The 13,490-nt window shown below is 63.2% G+C and overlaps 2 protein-coding genes across 3 annotated transcripts; both read right to left on the bottom strand.

The window, feature by feature from the left end:
* Positions 1 to 3: 3 nt before the first annotated feature.
* On the bottom strand, positions 4 to 1,615 carry ANTKMT (adenine nucleotide translocase lysine methyltransferase). The gene is given in 6 exon segments (XM_063100616.1): positions 4 to 105; positions 108 to 284; positions 423 to 473; positions 665 to 805; positions 894 to 998; positions 1,262 to 1,615. Coding segments are annotated over 6 exon segments (708 nt in total). The 5' UTR covers positions 1,424 to 1,615; the 3' UTR covers positions 4 to 33.
* A 2,288-nt stretch (positions 1,616 to 3,903) lies between these two features.
* METRN (meteorin, glial cell differentiation regulator) lies at positions 3,904 to 6,293 on the bottom strand. 2 transcript variants are annotated; one of them, XM_063100329.1, is made up of 4 exons: positions 6,101 to 6,293; positions 5,536 to 5,936; positions 4,492 to 4,551; positions 3,904 to 4,409 (listed from the first exon to the last, which is right to left on the bottom strand). In XM_063100329.1, exons 1-4 carry the CDS (start codon positions 6,196 to 6,198, stop codon positions 4,093 to 4,095), a joined length of 876 nt encoding a protein of 291 aa, XP_062956399.1. In that variant the 5' UTR covers positions 6,199 to 6,293; the 3' UTR covers positions 3,904 to 4,092. The 2 variants fall into 2 exon arrangements, with proteins under 2 accessions (XP_062956399.1, XP_062956400.1); XM_063100330.1 differs by lacking the exon at positions 6,101 to 6,293 and having other exon boundaries at positions 4,492 to 4,679; positions 5,536 to 5,898.
* Between the last annotated feature and the right edge of the window lie 7,197 nt (positions 6,294 to 13,490).

The following is a 13,490-nucleotide window of genomic DNA, read 5'->3' as shown; positions in this document are numbered from 1 at the left end:
GGATGGAACCCACAGAGTCTTTATTGTGTCCAGTCAGCCAGCCTGAGAAAAGGGGGCCCCAGGGACCAAGATGGAACTGGGTCCTGGGCCAGGCTTGGTGGGCACCCCTGAGAAGAGGCAGCCTCCCCAGCGGGCCCACCACCATGCACATCATAGGCCCAGACTCGGTCCAGACCCTCTCCTACTGTGGCCACAGGCTGCCAGGTGGGCAGGGGGAAGCGTCCAGATACCACACGGGCCCCTGGGGGCAGCTCCGCCTGTAGCTTGTCCTCCAACAGTGGGAGCTGTGGGAGAGCAGGAGAGTGGAGGTGGGCAGGGGGCAGGCAGAATGCAGTTGCCCCTACCCAGCTCGTCCAGGCTCAGCACCTACACTGAGCATGTGGCCTGGACTTCCCCCGGGGGCTAGCAAATCCCAGACCTACCACACTAGGGGCCAGGAACACAGAAATGTTGTGGCAGTCCCTCAGGCTCACCTATGAGAAGCAGTCACCTCAGCAAGGGGAGAGGTCTGGTGGGCATGGGCTCACTGCAGTTTCCGAGTCCCAACTCCCAGCCCACCCAGGTGTCAGGAGTACCAGGGGCTGTCAGCAGAGTGGCCAAGCCAGAACCAGAAGCATGGAGATGACGTGTGGGGTCTGAGGGGGTCCAGGACTCCCCAGGTTACCTTCCAGAGGTCCTCACGGTGGTAGCAGACGCTGCCAGCACAGCCCGCCCTCCAGGCGTGCAGCCGCGCCAGCCCCACCAGCCACGGGTTCAGCTCGTAGCCCACAGCCGGGCGGAGCCCGCACCTGTGGGCTGCCAGCACCTGTGGGTGCAGAAAGAGTGGGGAGCAGGATGTGGGGAAGGGGCGTCAGCGGGAGGGGGCAGCGAAGACGCGCGCGTGCGCTTCTTACAATCCTGCCGTCGCCGGAACCTAGATCCACCATTTTTCCGGGGCGGCCTCGCAGCAGCGACAACACGTGCTCCACCTGCCTCGCGCTCGCTCCGACGTACGGCACCTGGGCAAGCGGTGGGCGGGCGGGGAAGGCTGCAGGAACTCACACGCCGGTTCCGAATCACCGGGAAGAAGGGGGCGGAGCTGACCAACTGGACTTCCTTTCTTAGCGCCAGACTTCCCTGCCCCGCCTGGGAACCCACAGCCCCGCCGGGTGCTGGAGCCGCAGTCGCCCGTCGTCCCCCGCCCCACTCATACCCCACCCACCGGTCGCGTCAGGCCCGGGGCCGCTCTGGCCATGCCACGCCCCGGCAGCGCGGCTCGCACCTGCAGCCGCAGCGGCACGCGGCGGAAGCCCGGCTGCAGCAGTAGCGCCCACACGGCGTAGACTGCCAGGCTCGAGCCCGCCGCCGCCTGTAGCAGCTCCAGCGCGCCCAGCCGCCGCTCGCGCAGCTCCGCCAGCGCCTCGACCGGGTCGTCCTGCTCCATGGCTGCGGGGCGAGGGACTCAGGCTCAGCTCACCCCAGCGTCCCTCCCCGGCTCGGCCCGCAGGTAGAGGGGGCCGCGGCGGTGACCTGGAAGTGGTCCGTCGCGCGTTCCGCTCCGCCCCGGCGCCGCTGCCCTTCCGCGGGTTCCGAGCCGCGGAGCCCGGGGGGCGTGGGCGGCCCGCTGGGCGGTGACCTTCGCAGGGTCTGCTGCACCGTGTCCTGCTCGAAGCCTGCGACTGTCCGTGGACGGCTGTCTGGGGCGCGTCCCGGCGTCCTGCCCTCGTGGAGCGCCACTCCTCGCGCAGGGGACGGGACGTTGCGATGGGAAGACAAGGAAGCCCGCGGGTGGGGGTCCTGCTAAGGCCGTAGGCTGCCGGGCGCCCGACCTCGGTCGGAAGGGGCGCACCCCCATATGACCGTGTTAGGGACACTTGTGCGGGCTCTGCTGACCAGGACACCCGTGAAGCCAACCAAACCCATAGCAGTCCCAGGGAGGACACCCATTCGACCTCCCTCCCACAGCCAAGAGAATTAGTCCCGGTGGGTGGAAAGTGGATGACGTGCTGGGGTCTGAGGGAGAGGGGTGAGCAGGAGGGGGCTGACGAGGAGAAATGAAGCAGGCCTGAGAAGACAGTTGCTGGCTCCCTCGTTGAGTGGGGCGGGGGGGCCTCTGGCAGCTGGCCAAGCCGAGGGGGTGGAAAACAGGGCCTCAGGAGCCGGGGAGATCACCCTCCTTCTCCAGAAAACATAAAGAAGATTGAGGTTCCCGGAGGTGACCTCATAAGGCCCAGGGCTGGGGGAGGCAAGTGGAGGAACAGAGCCTTGGATTAGGGGGTTTAGCCACAACCCCCTCACCCTGGCTAAGGTGAAACGCCCATGAATGTCTGTGCACATGCCCCAGCCTGGCTGCTTCTCAGCCATCCATGGCATGATCAGGAGCCCCAGCAGGGACAGAGGCTGCTTCCAGAAAGTGGGTATTCCCAAGACAGGAGCAGACAGGGATGTAAGGGTCTGGAGTCCAGGGAGTGGTCCAGGCTAGAGGTGAAAAGGCGGGCTCATCTGACTGTTATTAGAGGCTGGCCCAGCTCTCCGATGAGAGAATGTCTATGGAGAGGAGGAGAGATCTAGTGTCTGAGCCCTGAGCACTCCACAGTTCGGAGTTTGGGGAGACAAGAGGAAGCAGCAAGGAGCCTGAGGAAGGGCAGAAGGTAGGAAGAAACCAGAGGTGCCTGCCAGGCAGGGGGTGTCTGCTCCCCTACCCATACCTCTCACCAGCCCCCACAACAAGCAGGTGATCTAGGTAAAAGGAGCCTGTCCTCCATGCGGGTGCGCACCTCCTGGAAGCTCCAGGATGGCCGCTGGAGGTGACCTACCAAGTATCCATACAAGGCATGGCACACACACTAGGCGCCTACATTAGCTGATTCCGGAGGCCCTGTTTGTGAGCTCTGCACAGCCGTGTCCCTCTCCAAGCCTCAGTTTCTTGCCTGAAAGATGAGGGGTTCATTCTGCCTAGGCCTGGGCAAGGTTTCTGGCCTCCACCCCCCACCCCTGGCTCCTTTCCCAGTGAGGACAGGCAGACGAGGATGGGCATTAAGTTCTGGGGTCCTCAGCCCCAAGTTGTGAGGCTGTCTCTTCCAGGAGCTGAGGGGTTGCCTTCCATGATGTGAGAGGCATTAGCTTGTCCAGGGCTGGGCAGCCCTTGCACCCACCCCTCTCTACCCAGGGCTTTCAGCCTCAGGGCCTTGCGCTTTGTCTGTCCTGAACCCTCGCTGGCCCTTTATGCGGCTGAAAGGCAGAGGAGGAAGGCAGGGATAGCAACAATGGGCCAGTGGCGGGAAATGGTCCTTAGAGGCTCCATTATGCCCCACCGGCCGGAAATGGGCAACAAGCAGGACCCCGCAGTGGAGACCCCACACTCTGTGGGTCCCTAGCCATGTCTGGATGCTCAGCACGTCGAAGGGACCTATTGACAGAGGGATGCATTCTTTCCTGAGAGTGACAGAGCCAAGGATGACTCTGGGACCACGGAGGGGAAGTCGGCACCCTGCCAGATTGGAAGCCCTTCCCCCACAGCTCTGGCTCAGAGCTGGCAGTGGTGTCCCCACGCCTGCCCCCACCCCATCGAAGGGACACCACCTGCCTTGGGAATTATGGCCCCTTTTCCACTCGTGCTCTGAGCCCCAGAAGCACCCCGGCACTGGAGGTAAACGGAGCCAGCAATAAACTGCAGGCAGTGAGCATGGGTCCAGGCTAAGACACAGTAGGCAGGAGCAGCAGAGCCAAGGTTCCTGTGAGCTGGGGTCCCTGCATGACCCCCAGCCCAGAAGCAGCCCCTCCCCAGGATGCGGGTGTAGATCCTCCCACTCACTAGCTGCATGGCTTTGAACAAGGTCCCATTCCCCCTGAACCTCAGTCTCTCCCTGTAAAGCAGGAACTGAGACTGTGGGAAGATTAAATGAAGTGAGGCAGGTCCAGGGCTGGGCTAGGCACAGTAGACCAGGTCCACAGTGGCTAACATAATCAGTGATCTCATTGATTATCTTCATCAGTTCAGAAACAGTGGGTACCATGATGCCATCTGGGGGCCACCCCACCCGCTTTCCTACCAGCCCCTCCCCAGCACCCTGCCCCAGAGGAAGGTCCAGCTGGCAGTCGCTCCCAGTTCCCTCAGTCCAGTGCCACCTCGCAGGGGTGGAGGTGGGCGGCATGGGCAGCCACATAGGCACGGCTGAACTCCTGGAAGCGGGGGGCACAGCCCAGCCAGGCCTCCCCAAAGCGGCCCCAGCCCATGAAGAGGAAGGTCCCTGGACCAGAGTGGACACCACAGCGCAGTGGGGTGCGAATGGAGGCCTGCCCCTGGCCCCCAGAGCCCTCCACCTGGAACAGTGGCAGCGTCTGGCGGAGGACACGGGTGGCCACCACAGTGATGACAGACTCCTGCAGCTCTGTGTTGTGGGTGACCCCGTGGATGGTCCCGTGGATCACTGTGGGGAGACATGTTGGCCAGTGGTGGGCACTTGGGGGAGGGCAGGCCCCAGGTTCCCCCCCAATGACAGGGACACTTACCAAAGTCACTGGTGCACGCGACCAGGAGTTGTTCAGCGTCGCTGCAGGGCCTGCAGGCACCTGGCATGCAGGAGAGGTCATGAGCACAGGCCCTGCCCTCTGCCAGGCACCATCCCAGACCTCCTCCCAACAGGAGGCAGGAGGAAGTGGGCAGGTGGCCAGACCCTCCTCTCAGGGCCTGAGGGCACCTAGGGATCACAGGGAGCAAGGGAGCCACTAGTATGTGTGTACACACCCCTAAAGACACTTGCATTCAGGTGTACGCTTGCAGGCACACACCTGCACAATATGAATGTACACAAACCCGGGCCTGGAGGGCTGTGCCCAGCAATCGGGAACAAGGACTCACCCACCTGGATCTCCAGTGTCCTTGTGCACACTCTTGCACACCCACCTTACATTTGCACACGAGCATCCAGGAACCCTCTGGGATCTCCCAGAGCTGCCTCCTGGGGAGGCAGGAGATAATGGTGGGCTCTGAGGTCTCTGGCCTGAGGCCAGGGGGCAGAACAGTGAGAGCCCCATTCCCTGCAGGTCAGACTCCAGGCTCCAGGAAGGCAAAGATCTGGGCCTGGTGCCCTGCGGGGAGACGGGTGGCGTCTCCATGGTGACCACGCAGCACACTGGACTTTTGTTGGTTGGGCGGGGGGAGGGGGGAGAGGTCACTGCTGGGCCGGGAAGCCCTGCACAGCTTTGGCCGCAGGCTTTGATTCTGTCCCAGCCACCCCTCCCCCACACTTCAGGGACCAGAGGCCCAAGGCTGCCCTGCCTGGCCTCCCCTTCCCTGCGTTCTGCCACCAGGCCAGCTCCTTTCCTGCAATGAATCACGGGCGGAGAGAGGGAGGGAAGGGCCATTCCATCCCTTTCTCCCTTCCACCTGTCCAGGCACTGCCCCTTGCTAGCTGTGTGTCTTCTGAGGAGCCCACTCGACCTCAGGTCTCAGAGTCTCCCTCTGTGCAGTGTGCACAAGGCACCTTCCCGCCAAGCCTGCGTAGAGTGCGACTTCAGGACTCCCACGCAGCGCCCACCCGGGCCACCGCTCACCGTCCACGCCAAGCTCGTGGGCCTTCGGGGGCAGCTCCGGACGGCTGTCCTCGCGCAGCTCGAAGCGAAAGGCGGCCACGCGGCGGCTGATGTCGCGGTGCGGTGTAGCCTGCAGGAAAAGCGCCCGGCGCTCGCCGGGACCCCAGCGTACGCAGCGGCCCCCGGCCGGGCCCGGGCCCTCGGCCAGCAGCAGCTCCAGGTCGCCGCCCGCCCGCTCTGCGAAGACCTGGGCGCCCGCGAAGGGCCGCGCTGGCCGCAGGCAGGTGACGCATGGACGCGCGCCGGGCTCGAGGCCTCCCAGGGCGACGCGCAGCGCCCCGGCCGGGTACAGCCACTCGATCGAGCCCTCAGCACAGGCCAGGGCCAGCTGCCCCACGCTGCCGGGCTCCTGGGTCAGGCCGCTGGGGACAAGACGGGCGGCGCTGAGGCAGGGGGCCCCGCGCCCCTCCCCGCTGCCACCGACAGCTGCGCCCACTCAGTGGAGGAGGACACCGCCCGGTGCGAGCGCGCCCGCCGTCCCCAAGTGTGGGCGACACCGTGCCCGGCCCTCCTGAGGGGGTCGTACCTGCCCCTCCAGCCGCAGCGGTTCTCCGAGTAGCCGGCGCGGACGGCCGCGGCCAGGACGCCGCAGCAGAGGGCACACAGCAGCGCCTGGGGCCGCATGGCCGCGGGCACGGGCCGGGGTCTCAGGGATCTGGGGTCTCGGGACCGCGGCCGCAGCGGGGACCGGCTCGGGAGCGGCGGCGGGAGCAGCCCCGCCCGGCGCAGCCCCGCGCCCGAGGGCCCTCGGCGCAGCCCCCGCGCCAGGGCGCCCTCAAGCGGGAGTGGGGCGGGGCCGGCGGCTCACCGGCCAATCACGACGCGGTCCCGGAACTTTCCACCAATCGCAGCGGCGCGGGCGTGGGCGGGGCGCGCGGCGGGGGAACGATCCCGCTGCCGGGGAGCGTGGGGGGGGGGGGGTTCGGCGGCCGGACGTGCAGCCCGCCCCCGCCTGGCCGCCACCCCGTCTGTAGCCCTGCATCACCTCTCGCGGTGCCCCGCCCCCGGCCTCGGCGCCGCGCCGTCCTGCCGTCCTGGTCCGGCCGCTTGACCAGGGGTAGCAGGAGGGTGGGGTTGGTGTCCACGTGAACCTGCGGGTACGGGGATGGCCGTCTCCCCTGGCTGAGCAGCGGCAACTGACCCTGTCTTCTAGCCCACATCCCGCCCAATCCTGTCCTGCTGATCCCTCCCCAAGAGGCAGCTGGTACACCAGTGAAGAGGGGCCATCACCCCAGTGCTGGGGACGCTCCGCTGGCCGCTGCGCCCCTGGGATGGGGCTGGCTGTCCCGGGGGCTGGGCTGGGCCTTGGGTTTGGGGAAAGTAGGCTGGCAGACGGGTGGGGGGCTTGCTGTGGATGTAGCAGCCTGGACAGAGTTAGGCCCCGTTTCTAAAACATCCTTTTTCAAAGACCCATGCTGGGCACCCATGGCTGTTGAGTGCAGGATGCCATGAAGGATGGGGCTCCCTGGAAGCGCTGGAACGGGAAACCACAGGCACCCTGGCCTGCTTGTGCCACATAGAAATTCAGGAGCCGGAAGGACACGCCTGACCCACAGAAGCAGGCTCCCGCCAAGTCCAGACAAACAAAACAGGCGACCCTCCAAGATGCCCAGGGTCAGTGTGAAGGCCAGGGGACTGGTAGGACTTTCCAGCAGCCAGGACTTGCCAGTTTGGCCTGAGGGGAGGGTGTGTGGAGAGGCTGGCCAGGTGGAGACTCGGAAAGGACTCCTGATAGAGGGAAGAGGAGACAGCCCCTTGACCAAGGTCCTGAGGACAGAGCTCTTGACAGCTCAGTGAAACCCCACAGCAGAGAGGTGGGGTCGGAAGGGCTGTTGACACTCTGAACCCCTTGGTGTCACGGGAAGCTTTAGCCAGGGTCTGCAGGAATCAGCATAGACTCTATGCATCGTGCAGGTGTAAACATTCCACTCCACTGACCCCCCCAATCCTGCTACCCTGGGCCCGATGCTCCTGGCAGACTGATGAGGTTAGATAGCTCCAGTGGCAGAGAAGGGTTGGACCCCACTGCCAGCACAAGTGAGAGCTTCACACCATGGACTGCCCCCTCACCTGACCCCAGGCCTTCCTAGGCCAAAAAGGAGCAAGGCACCTCTACTGGACTCAGCTGGCCCCGGCAAAGTGGGGTAGGAATGAGGCATCACAACAGGCCAAAGGTTGAAAGAACCCACATGTCCATTGACCAGTGAATGGATAAGCAAAATAATAACCACATGATTGGTTATTATTTAGCCAAAAAAAAGAATAAAGCTCTGACACATGCTACAACATGGATGAACCTTGAGGACATTATGCTACATGAAACAAGCCAGCCACAAAAAGACAAGTACTGCATGATTCCACTTGTATGAGGCATCTAGAGGAGTCAAACTCATAGAGACAGAAAGTGGAATGGGGGTTGCAAGGGGCTGGGGGAGTGGGAATGTGGGTTAGGGCTTAATGGGGACAGAGTTTCAGTCTGGGAAGATGAAAAGGTTCTGGAGATTCATTGCACAATGGTATAAATGTACTTAATACGACTGAACTGTACACTTTACCATAGTTACTATGGTAATTTTTATTTTGTGTATTTTACAACTAAAAATAAAAAAATTTTTAGAAAGAAAGAAAGGGGCTGGCCAGTTAACTCAGAGCACAGTGATACAACACCAAGGTCAAGGGTGCAGATCCCCATACCAGCCAGCCACCAAAAAAAGAAAGAAAGAAAGGGGTAGACACAGCCTAGGGCTGGGCACACAGCAGGCAGACGGGGCATTCGCAGGAGGAAGGGAGAGCACACTGGGTCAGCTGCCACCACTGTCCTTGCCCAGAGGACAAAGGGCAGCTTCCCAGTGGTCACTTAGGGCAGCGTCCTCCCAGCCCAGCCTCTGAGGCAGACAGCAGGCTCCAAGCACCCTCTGGTGGCGTTGTGGGGAGTCTGCTGCAGATCTACCTCTGGCCAGCCTGGGGCCCCCCGGCTTCCCACCCCAGCCCACCCCCAGTGAATAGGCCAGTGTTTGTGGTGCAAGGGAGGAGTGCCTGGGTGGTGACCTGGCCTGGAAGGGGCACACACCTGGCCCTGAGCTGTCTCCTCCATGCTGGGCTTCCCCTGCCCCCTGCCCCTGCCTTGATATCAAGGGCCCAGTGATGATGCTGTCCTCCAGGGGAGACCTGCACAGACGCCACTTCTCCTCACAGCACCTGATTCCACCCAGGAAAGCACCTGGGTGTCACTAGCCATTGCAGCTCCACTCCCCACAGGATGGGGAGCCGGAAGCCGTGGGTACAGGTGCCAACACACCTGGAGAGTGAATGGATGAATGAATGAATGAAAGACATCCCAAACTTCAGGTCGCTACCCAGCTGTCTATGCTTAGTTTAGGGGCTCTGTCCAGTGCTCTGACCCCCAAGAAAGGGCCTCTCTCCATTCCCACCACACGAAAACAGGAGTAACAGGTGGAGCTGAGGTCAGACAAGGGAAGAACCTCCTTCAGGGTGTGCTCCAGGAAGCTGGAACCCGGCATGCTGGAGACTCCCGGCACCTCTGGGAGGGTACAGAGACCAGAACAGTTGTCCCCACCAGACTGCTGCTCTGCCTGGCTTTGGCCTAGTGGACAGGCAGAATCCCAAAGCTCCCTGGCCCGAGGGACGACCAGGCTGAGGAGACCTGGTTTCTGTTCCTGGCCTCCAAAGAAGGGTCTGGGGGTGTGGTCTGATGGGGTGCTGGGGTGCAGGGTGTCACCCCTCAAGCTGCCACATCCAGCCATTGCGCTGTCCCCCCAAAGCACAAGTCTGGCAGGCTGAGGGCACTGATGCTGCATCCACGGTGAGCTGGGCCCTGAACAGGCAGGTGGTGGCCACCTGGACGGTGCTGGGGAACAGATGAGGGACACTCATGCCCAAGGCAAGGGCTGGGCTGGCCCAGGTCCCTGGAGGAGCAACACTGAGGGCAGGTGGAGTTGGTAGCCAAGGGACAGAGGCCCAGAGGACAGATGGAGTTTTGAGCAAACTGGGAACCACAAAATTGGACATTGGGAGTGGGCAGGACCAGCCCTACAAGGCCCACTGGCCATGGGGGAGTTTGGGCTTGGCCTAGAGGTGCCCCTGAAGAAACAGTGAGAAAGCAGAAAGAAGGATCAGGTCTCCCACTTGCCCAAGACTCCTGACTGGGTCTGAATTTCACTAGCAGTCAGGGCAAGGGAGAGATGTGGGTGATCTGAGGCCGGCCCCTCTTGTGTCCACGGCTGAGCCTGTGGCCACGCAGATCCTCGTGCCAGGACCGGCTTAATGTGCTGCTCCAGCTGGCCCGGGCAGAGTGAGGCACCCCTGGCTGGGGCTGGGGGCTGAGAACAGCAAGGACAGTTCCCACAACTGAGGGTCAGGGATGCCAGGAGACTGCCAGATCCTGGGTCATCCAGTAACACATTCGTGTGGTGCCCTCCATGAACACTGGCCTGGGTCACCCCTACCCAGCTTGACCTACAGAGCCACAGGGCACCTGAGTTACCAGCCCATCAGGCACTCCCAGGGACCCCATCAAGGACACAGTCACGCCTGCTGATTGTCCCGGGCAGCCTGTACAACCTCCAGTTCCCCTCCACCTGCCACCTGCCCCTCCCAGGTGGGATTTGGCCTCGCCCACCTCTGGGCAGCACTCAGGGCACACAGCAGCAAGGTTCCTATCTCTGTAATGTTTTTCTCCCTTTGCTGAGAAATCCACCCCCCACGCCTTGCCTCTCCTCAAGGAACCAAAAATGCAGCTGCCGATTGATTTGCAGCTGAGCTAAAAATAACCACCAAGCTCCAGCCAGGGCCCTGGAAAATATCCCATTGCTAGGAGACGACCGTTACCCGGAGACGGGCATCACTAGGCAAAGTGGGTTGCCATGGTGACAGCTGGGCCCTGAGTCATCCTCAGCCTTGACAAGGGGTGGGCCAGGGAGGGAGCAGAGCTGGAGGGCAGTGGAGAGAAGCCCACCACCTACACCACCACAGCCGCCACAGCTGCAGGCACCTCAATCTGGCTGCAGAGTGGCCGGGACGGCCACACACACCCTCAGCCACTGCCCCATGGGGACTCTCGACAGGCACTCTCCAGCCCTGTGCCTGAGCAGGGCGCAGGGACAGTGGGGCGCAGAGTGTCCATCTGGCCCCAGGCCAAGTCACTTTGCTCTTGAGTATGGGACTCTCACCACCAGTGCTGTGCTGAGACCTTGAGGGTATCCCCCCTTTAGGCTCCAGACCCATTTCTCAGGAGGATTTGGCCCACATTCTACACCAGAGCCCCCTGAGAAAGTGTCTGAGGACCTCCCATGACAAGACTCAGGGAAGTTTCAGAGTTGTTGCCTCAGGCCTCAGGAGCATGTGAGGTGACCCTCCCCATGTGATGGTGGCTTGTCCTCTCACAGCCTTCCAAGTTCTCAGGACGAGATGTGGCACTAGCCTCTGGTTCTCACCACCCATGACTCCACTGGAGCTGAAACACTCCTCCCCCACCAGCAGCCTAGATGGGAGACTCCTCTGGGCTCAGGCATCAAGGCAAGGGGTGCTTCAGGGGAGGAGTGTTCCAGGGGAGGGTGCTCCAGGTGGGGGATGCTCAAGGGGAGGATGCTCCAAGTGGGGGATGCTCCAAGGGAAGGATGCTCCAGGTGAGGGATGCTCCAGGGGATGTGCTCCAGTTAGGGGTGCTCCCAGAGAGGGTGCTCCAGTTGGGGGGTGCTCCAGGTGAGGGTGTTCTAGGGAAGGTGTGCTCCAGGGGAGGGTATGCTCCAGAGGAGGATGCTCCAGGGGAGGGGTGCTCCAGGTGAGGCTAGTGGTGTCCTTCTGGCCTTGGAGGAAGGCCAGTGTGGCTGAAGCTCCCAGTGGAAGGGACCGGGTACGGGCAGGGATGTGGGACGGCAGTGCCAGACACTCAGGGCTTTGCAGACTGCAGCAAAGAATGGACAGAGCCCTGGGAGGAACAGGAGCATGTGTGCACTGTAAAATGACCCCTCTGCACCCTGGAGAGACCAGTGAAGATGTAGTGGCCAGGGAGGAGAGAGACAGAGGCCTGGGGAGGTGTGACAGGTAGAGGGAAGTAGGTGGATCCACAGGTGTTCAGGGGGCAAACTGGGCCTTCTACAATGGCATGTCTTTAATGTCCTTCCGAGAAAGCACTCTTCTTTACTCAGATTCTTCAAAGGCAGGGCTGGCTTGTTGGGGCCACTTCCAGGGTTCCGTGACCCAAACGCCATTGTGTGTCGTGGCATCCCCCACGCCCACCCTATGCACTTGTGGTGTATCCATTCCCAACCCCGAGCCGGGGCATCAGGACTCAACACAAGCACAACTCGTTCTCTGGAGGATGCCCTGGCACCTGCTGAGGGGTAAGAGCTCCCCAAAGTGTAAGGTGAAACCCTCCCTACCAGTCAAGCTGCCACCAGGAAGCCAGCCTGCCAGACCCACACACCACAGGCCACGGGACAGGCTGGAGAGATGCTCTCCCATACCCCACTGTCTTCCCAAGTCTCATCCTGTCTGCCCATGCCAAGCCACCTTCTGTGATCAGTATCAGGGCACAGGGGCAAGAACGGGAGACTTCAGTCCCTGCCACAAAGAAGAGCTGTGCTCTCCCCAGCTGTGACAGACTGTACCCAGTGCCCCCCAGCCCCAAACAGCAAGAACAACACTCCCCCTCATCCAGCCAGGGTCCAGCCAGCCTGGCTTCCCCTTCCCCGTCCCCAAGCCTCACACCAGCCCCACTGGGTCCTGCTTCCCATCACACTGTTGAGATCATTGGCTAGTTTTATTTCTATTAACACGCTCTGAGGGAGGGGGCCTCACTCCCAGCCCTGTGGCTGTTCCCTGATGCGAAGACCCCACTCTGCTCTCCCCACACCTGGTCCCTCCGCCGTCCCAGCTCCCAGGAGACCCCAGGATGGGACGCTATTGGCCTCTGTCGTCCTGCCCTGAGCCTGCTGGGAAGTGTGGCGTCTGCAGTAGCCCTGACAGAGTCCTGCACATGGACCCACCACACCCCAGCCCTGCCCTCCCGCCACCCCTGCCGCGGACTGCAGCGGCTGCCACCTCCCGGCCTCCGGTCCATTCCAGAGGGAGCTCGTCGGGACCCTTAAGCCTTCTGGACCTTTGCACGCTCACTCTTGGACAACTCCTCCCCGTCACCCTCGGGGTCTGCGCTCAAGTGTGATCCTCAGGAGCCACCGCCACCACCACTCTCTCGAGGTCGCCATCACGGCGCCCTCCCGCTCTTTCATGGCCCTCTGAGACGATGCGCTCAGTCACTCGTCTGTGCGGCTCCGCAGGTGTGCGACTGTCTCCACTGCGGGTTCCGGCCTGGCCGCAGCAGGTGCGCAGTGGACGTGCGGGCCATGAGGGGGCCTGGCTTCTGGCTGGCAGGAGGGTCCGGAGGGTGAGGGTCGGACTATCCCGCCTGCTCTGAGCCGGGCCTCCCCTTCCTGGCCCCCGCACCCCGGGGCTAGCGCCGGGGCCAGGGGCCTAGGTCTTCCTCCGCTACCTGCGGAGGGGTCGCCACCGCTCGGCGCACGAGGGCGCGTTCGAGACCTGCTCTCCGGTCGCGCGCCCTCGCCATCCCTCCCCGACCCGCCGCGCGCCAGAGTTTGTCGTGCGCGCACCCGCGGGGGGGGTCCGGAGCGCGCGCCGGGCGGGGCCGGCGGGGCGGGGCGGGGCTCGCACCCTCGGCGCCCCCGCCCGGCTCGCGAGCCCGGATTGGTCCCCAGCACCGGGAGCGTGCGTGGGCCGGGCGGGGGGCGCGCGGCGCCGCCGGCGGCCGCGGAGGAGCGCGGGGCGGAGGGCGAGGGAGGGCGGAGGCGCCCGCTGGGCTCCCTGCGAAGAGGCCTTATTTATCCGGGCACGGCAGCGGCCTCCCCGGTGGGAAGCTCGGGCAGCCTGTTGTCTCCCAC

Source organism: Cynocephalus volans, chromosome 6 (assembly GCF_027409185.1).
Source record: "Cynocephalus volans isolate mCynVol1 chromosome 6, mCynVol1.pri, whole genome shotgun sequence".
Taxonomy (NCBI): Eukaryota; Metazoa; Chordata; class Mammalia; order Dermoptera; family Cynocephalidae; genus Cynocephalus; species Cynocephalus volans.
The sequence above is the reverse complement of the archived record's forward strand: the minus strand, read 5'-3'. Positions and strand labels throughout refer to the sequence as shown.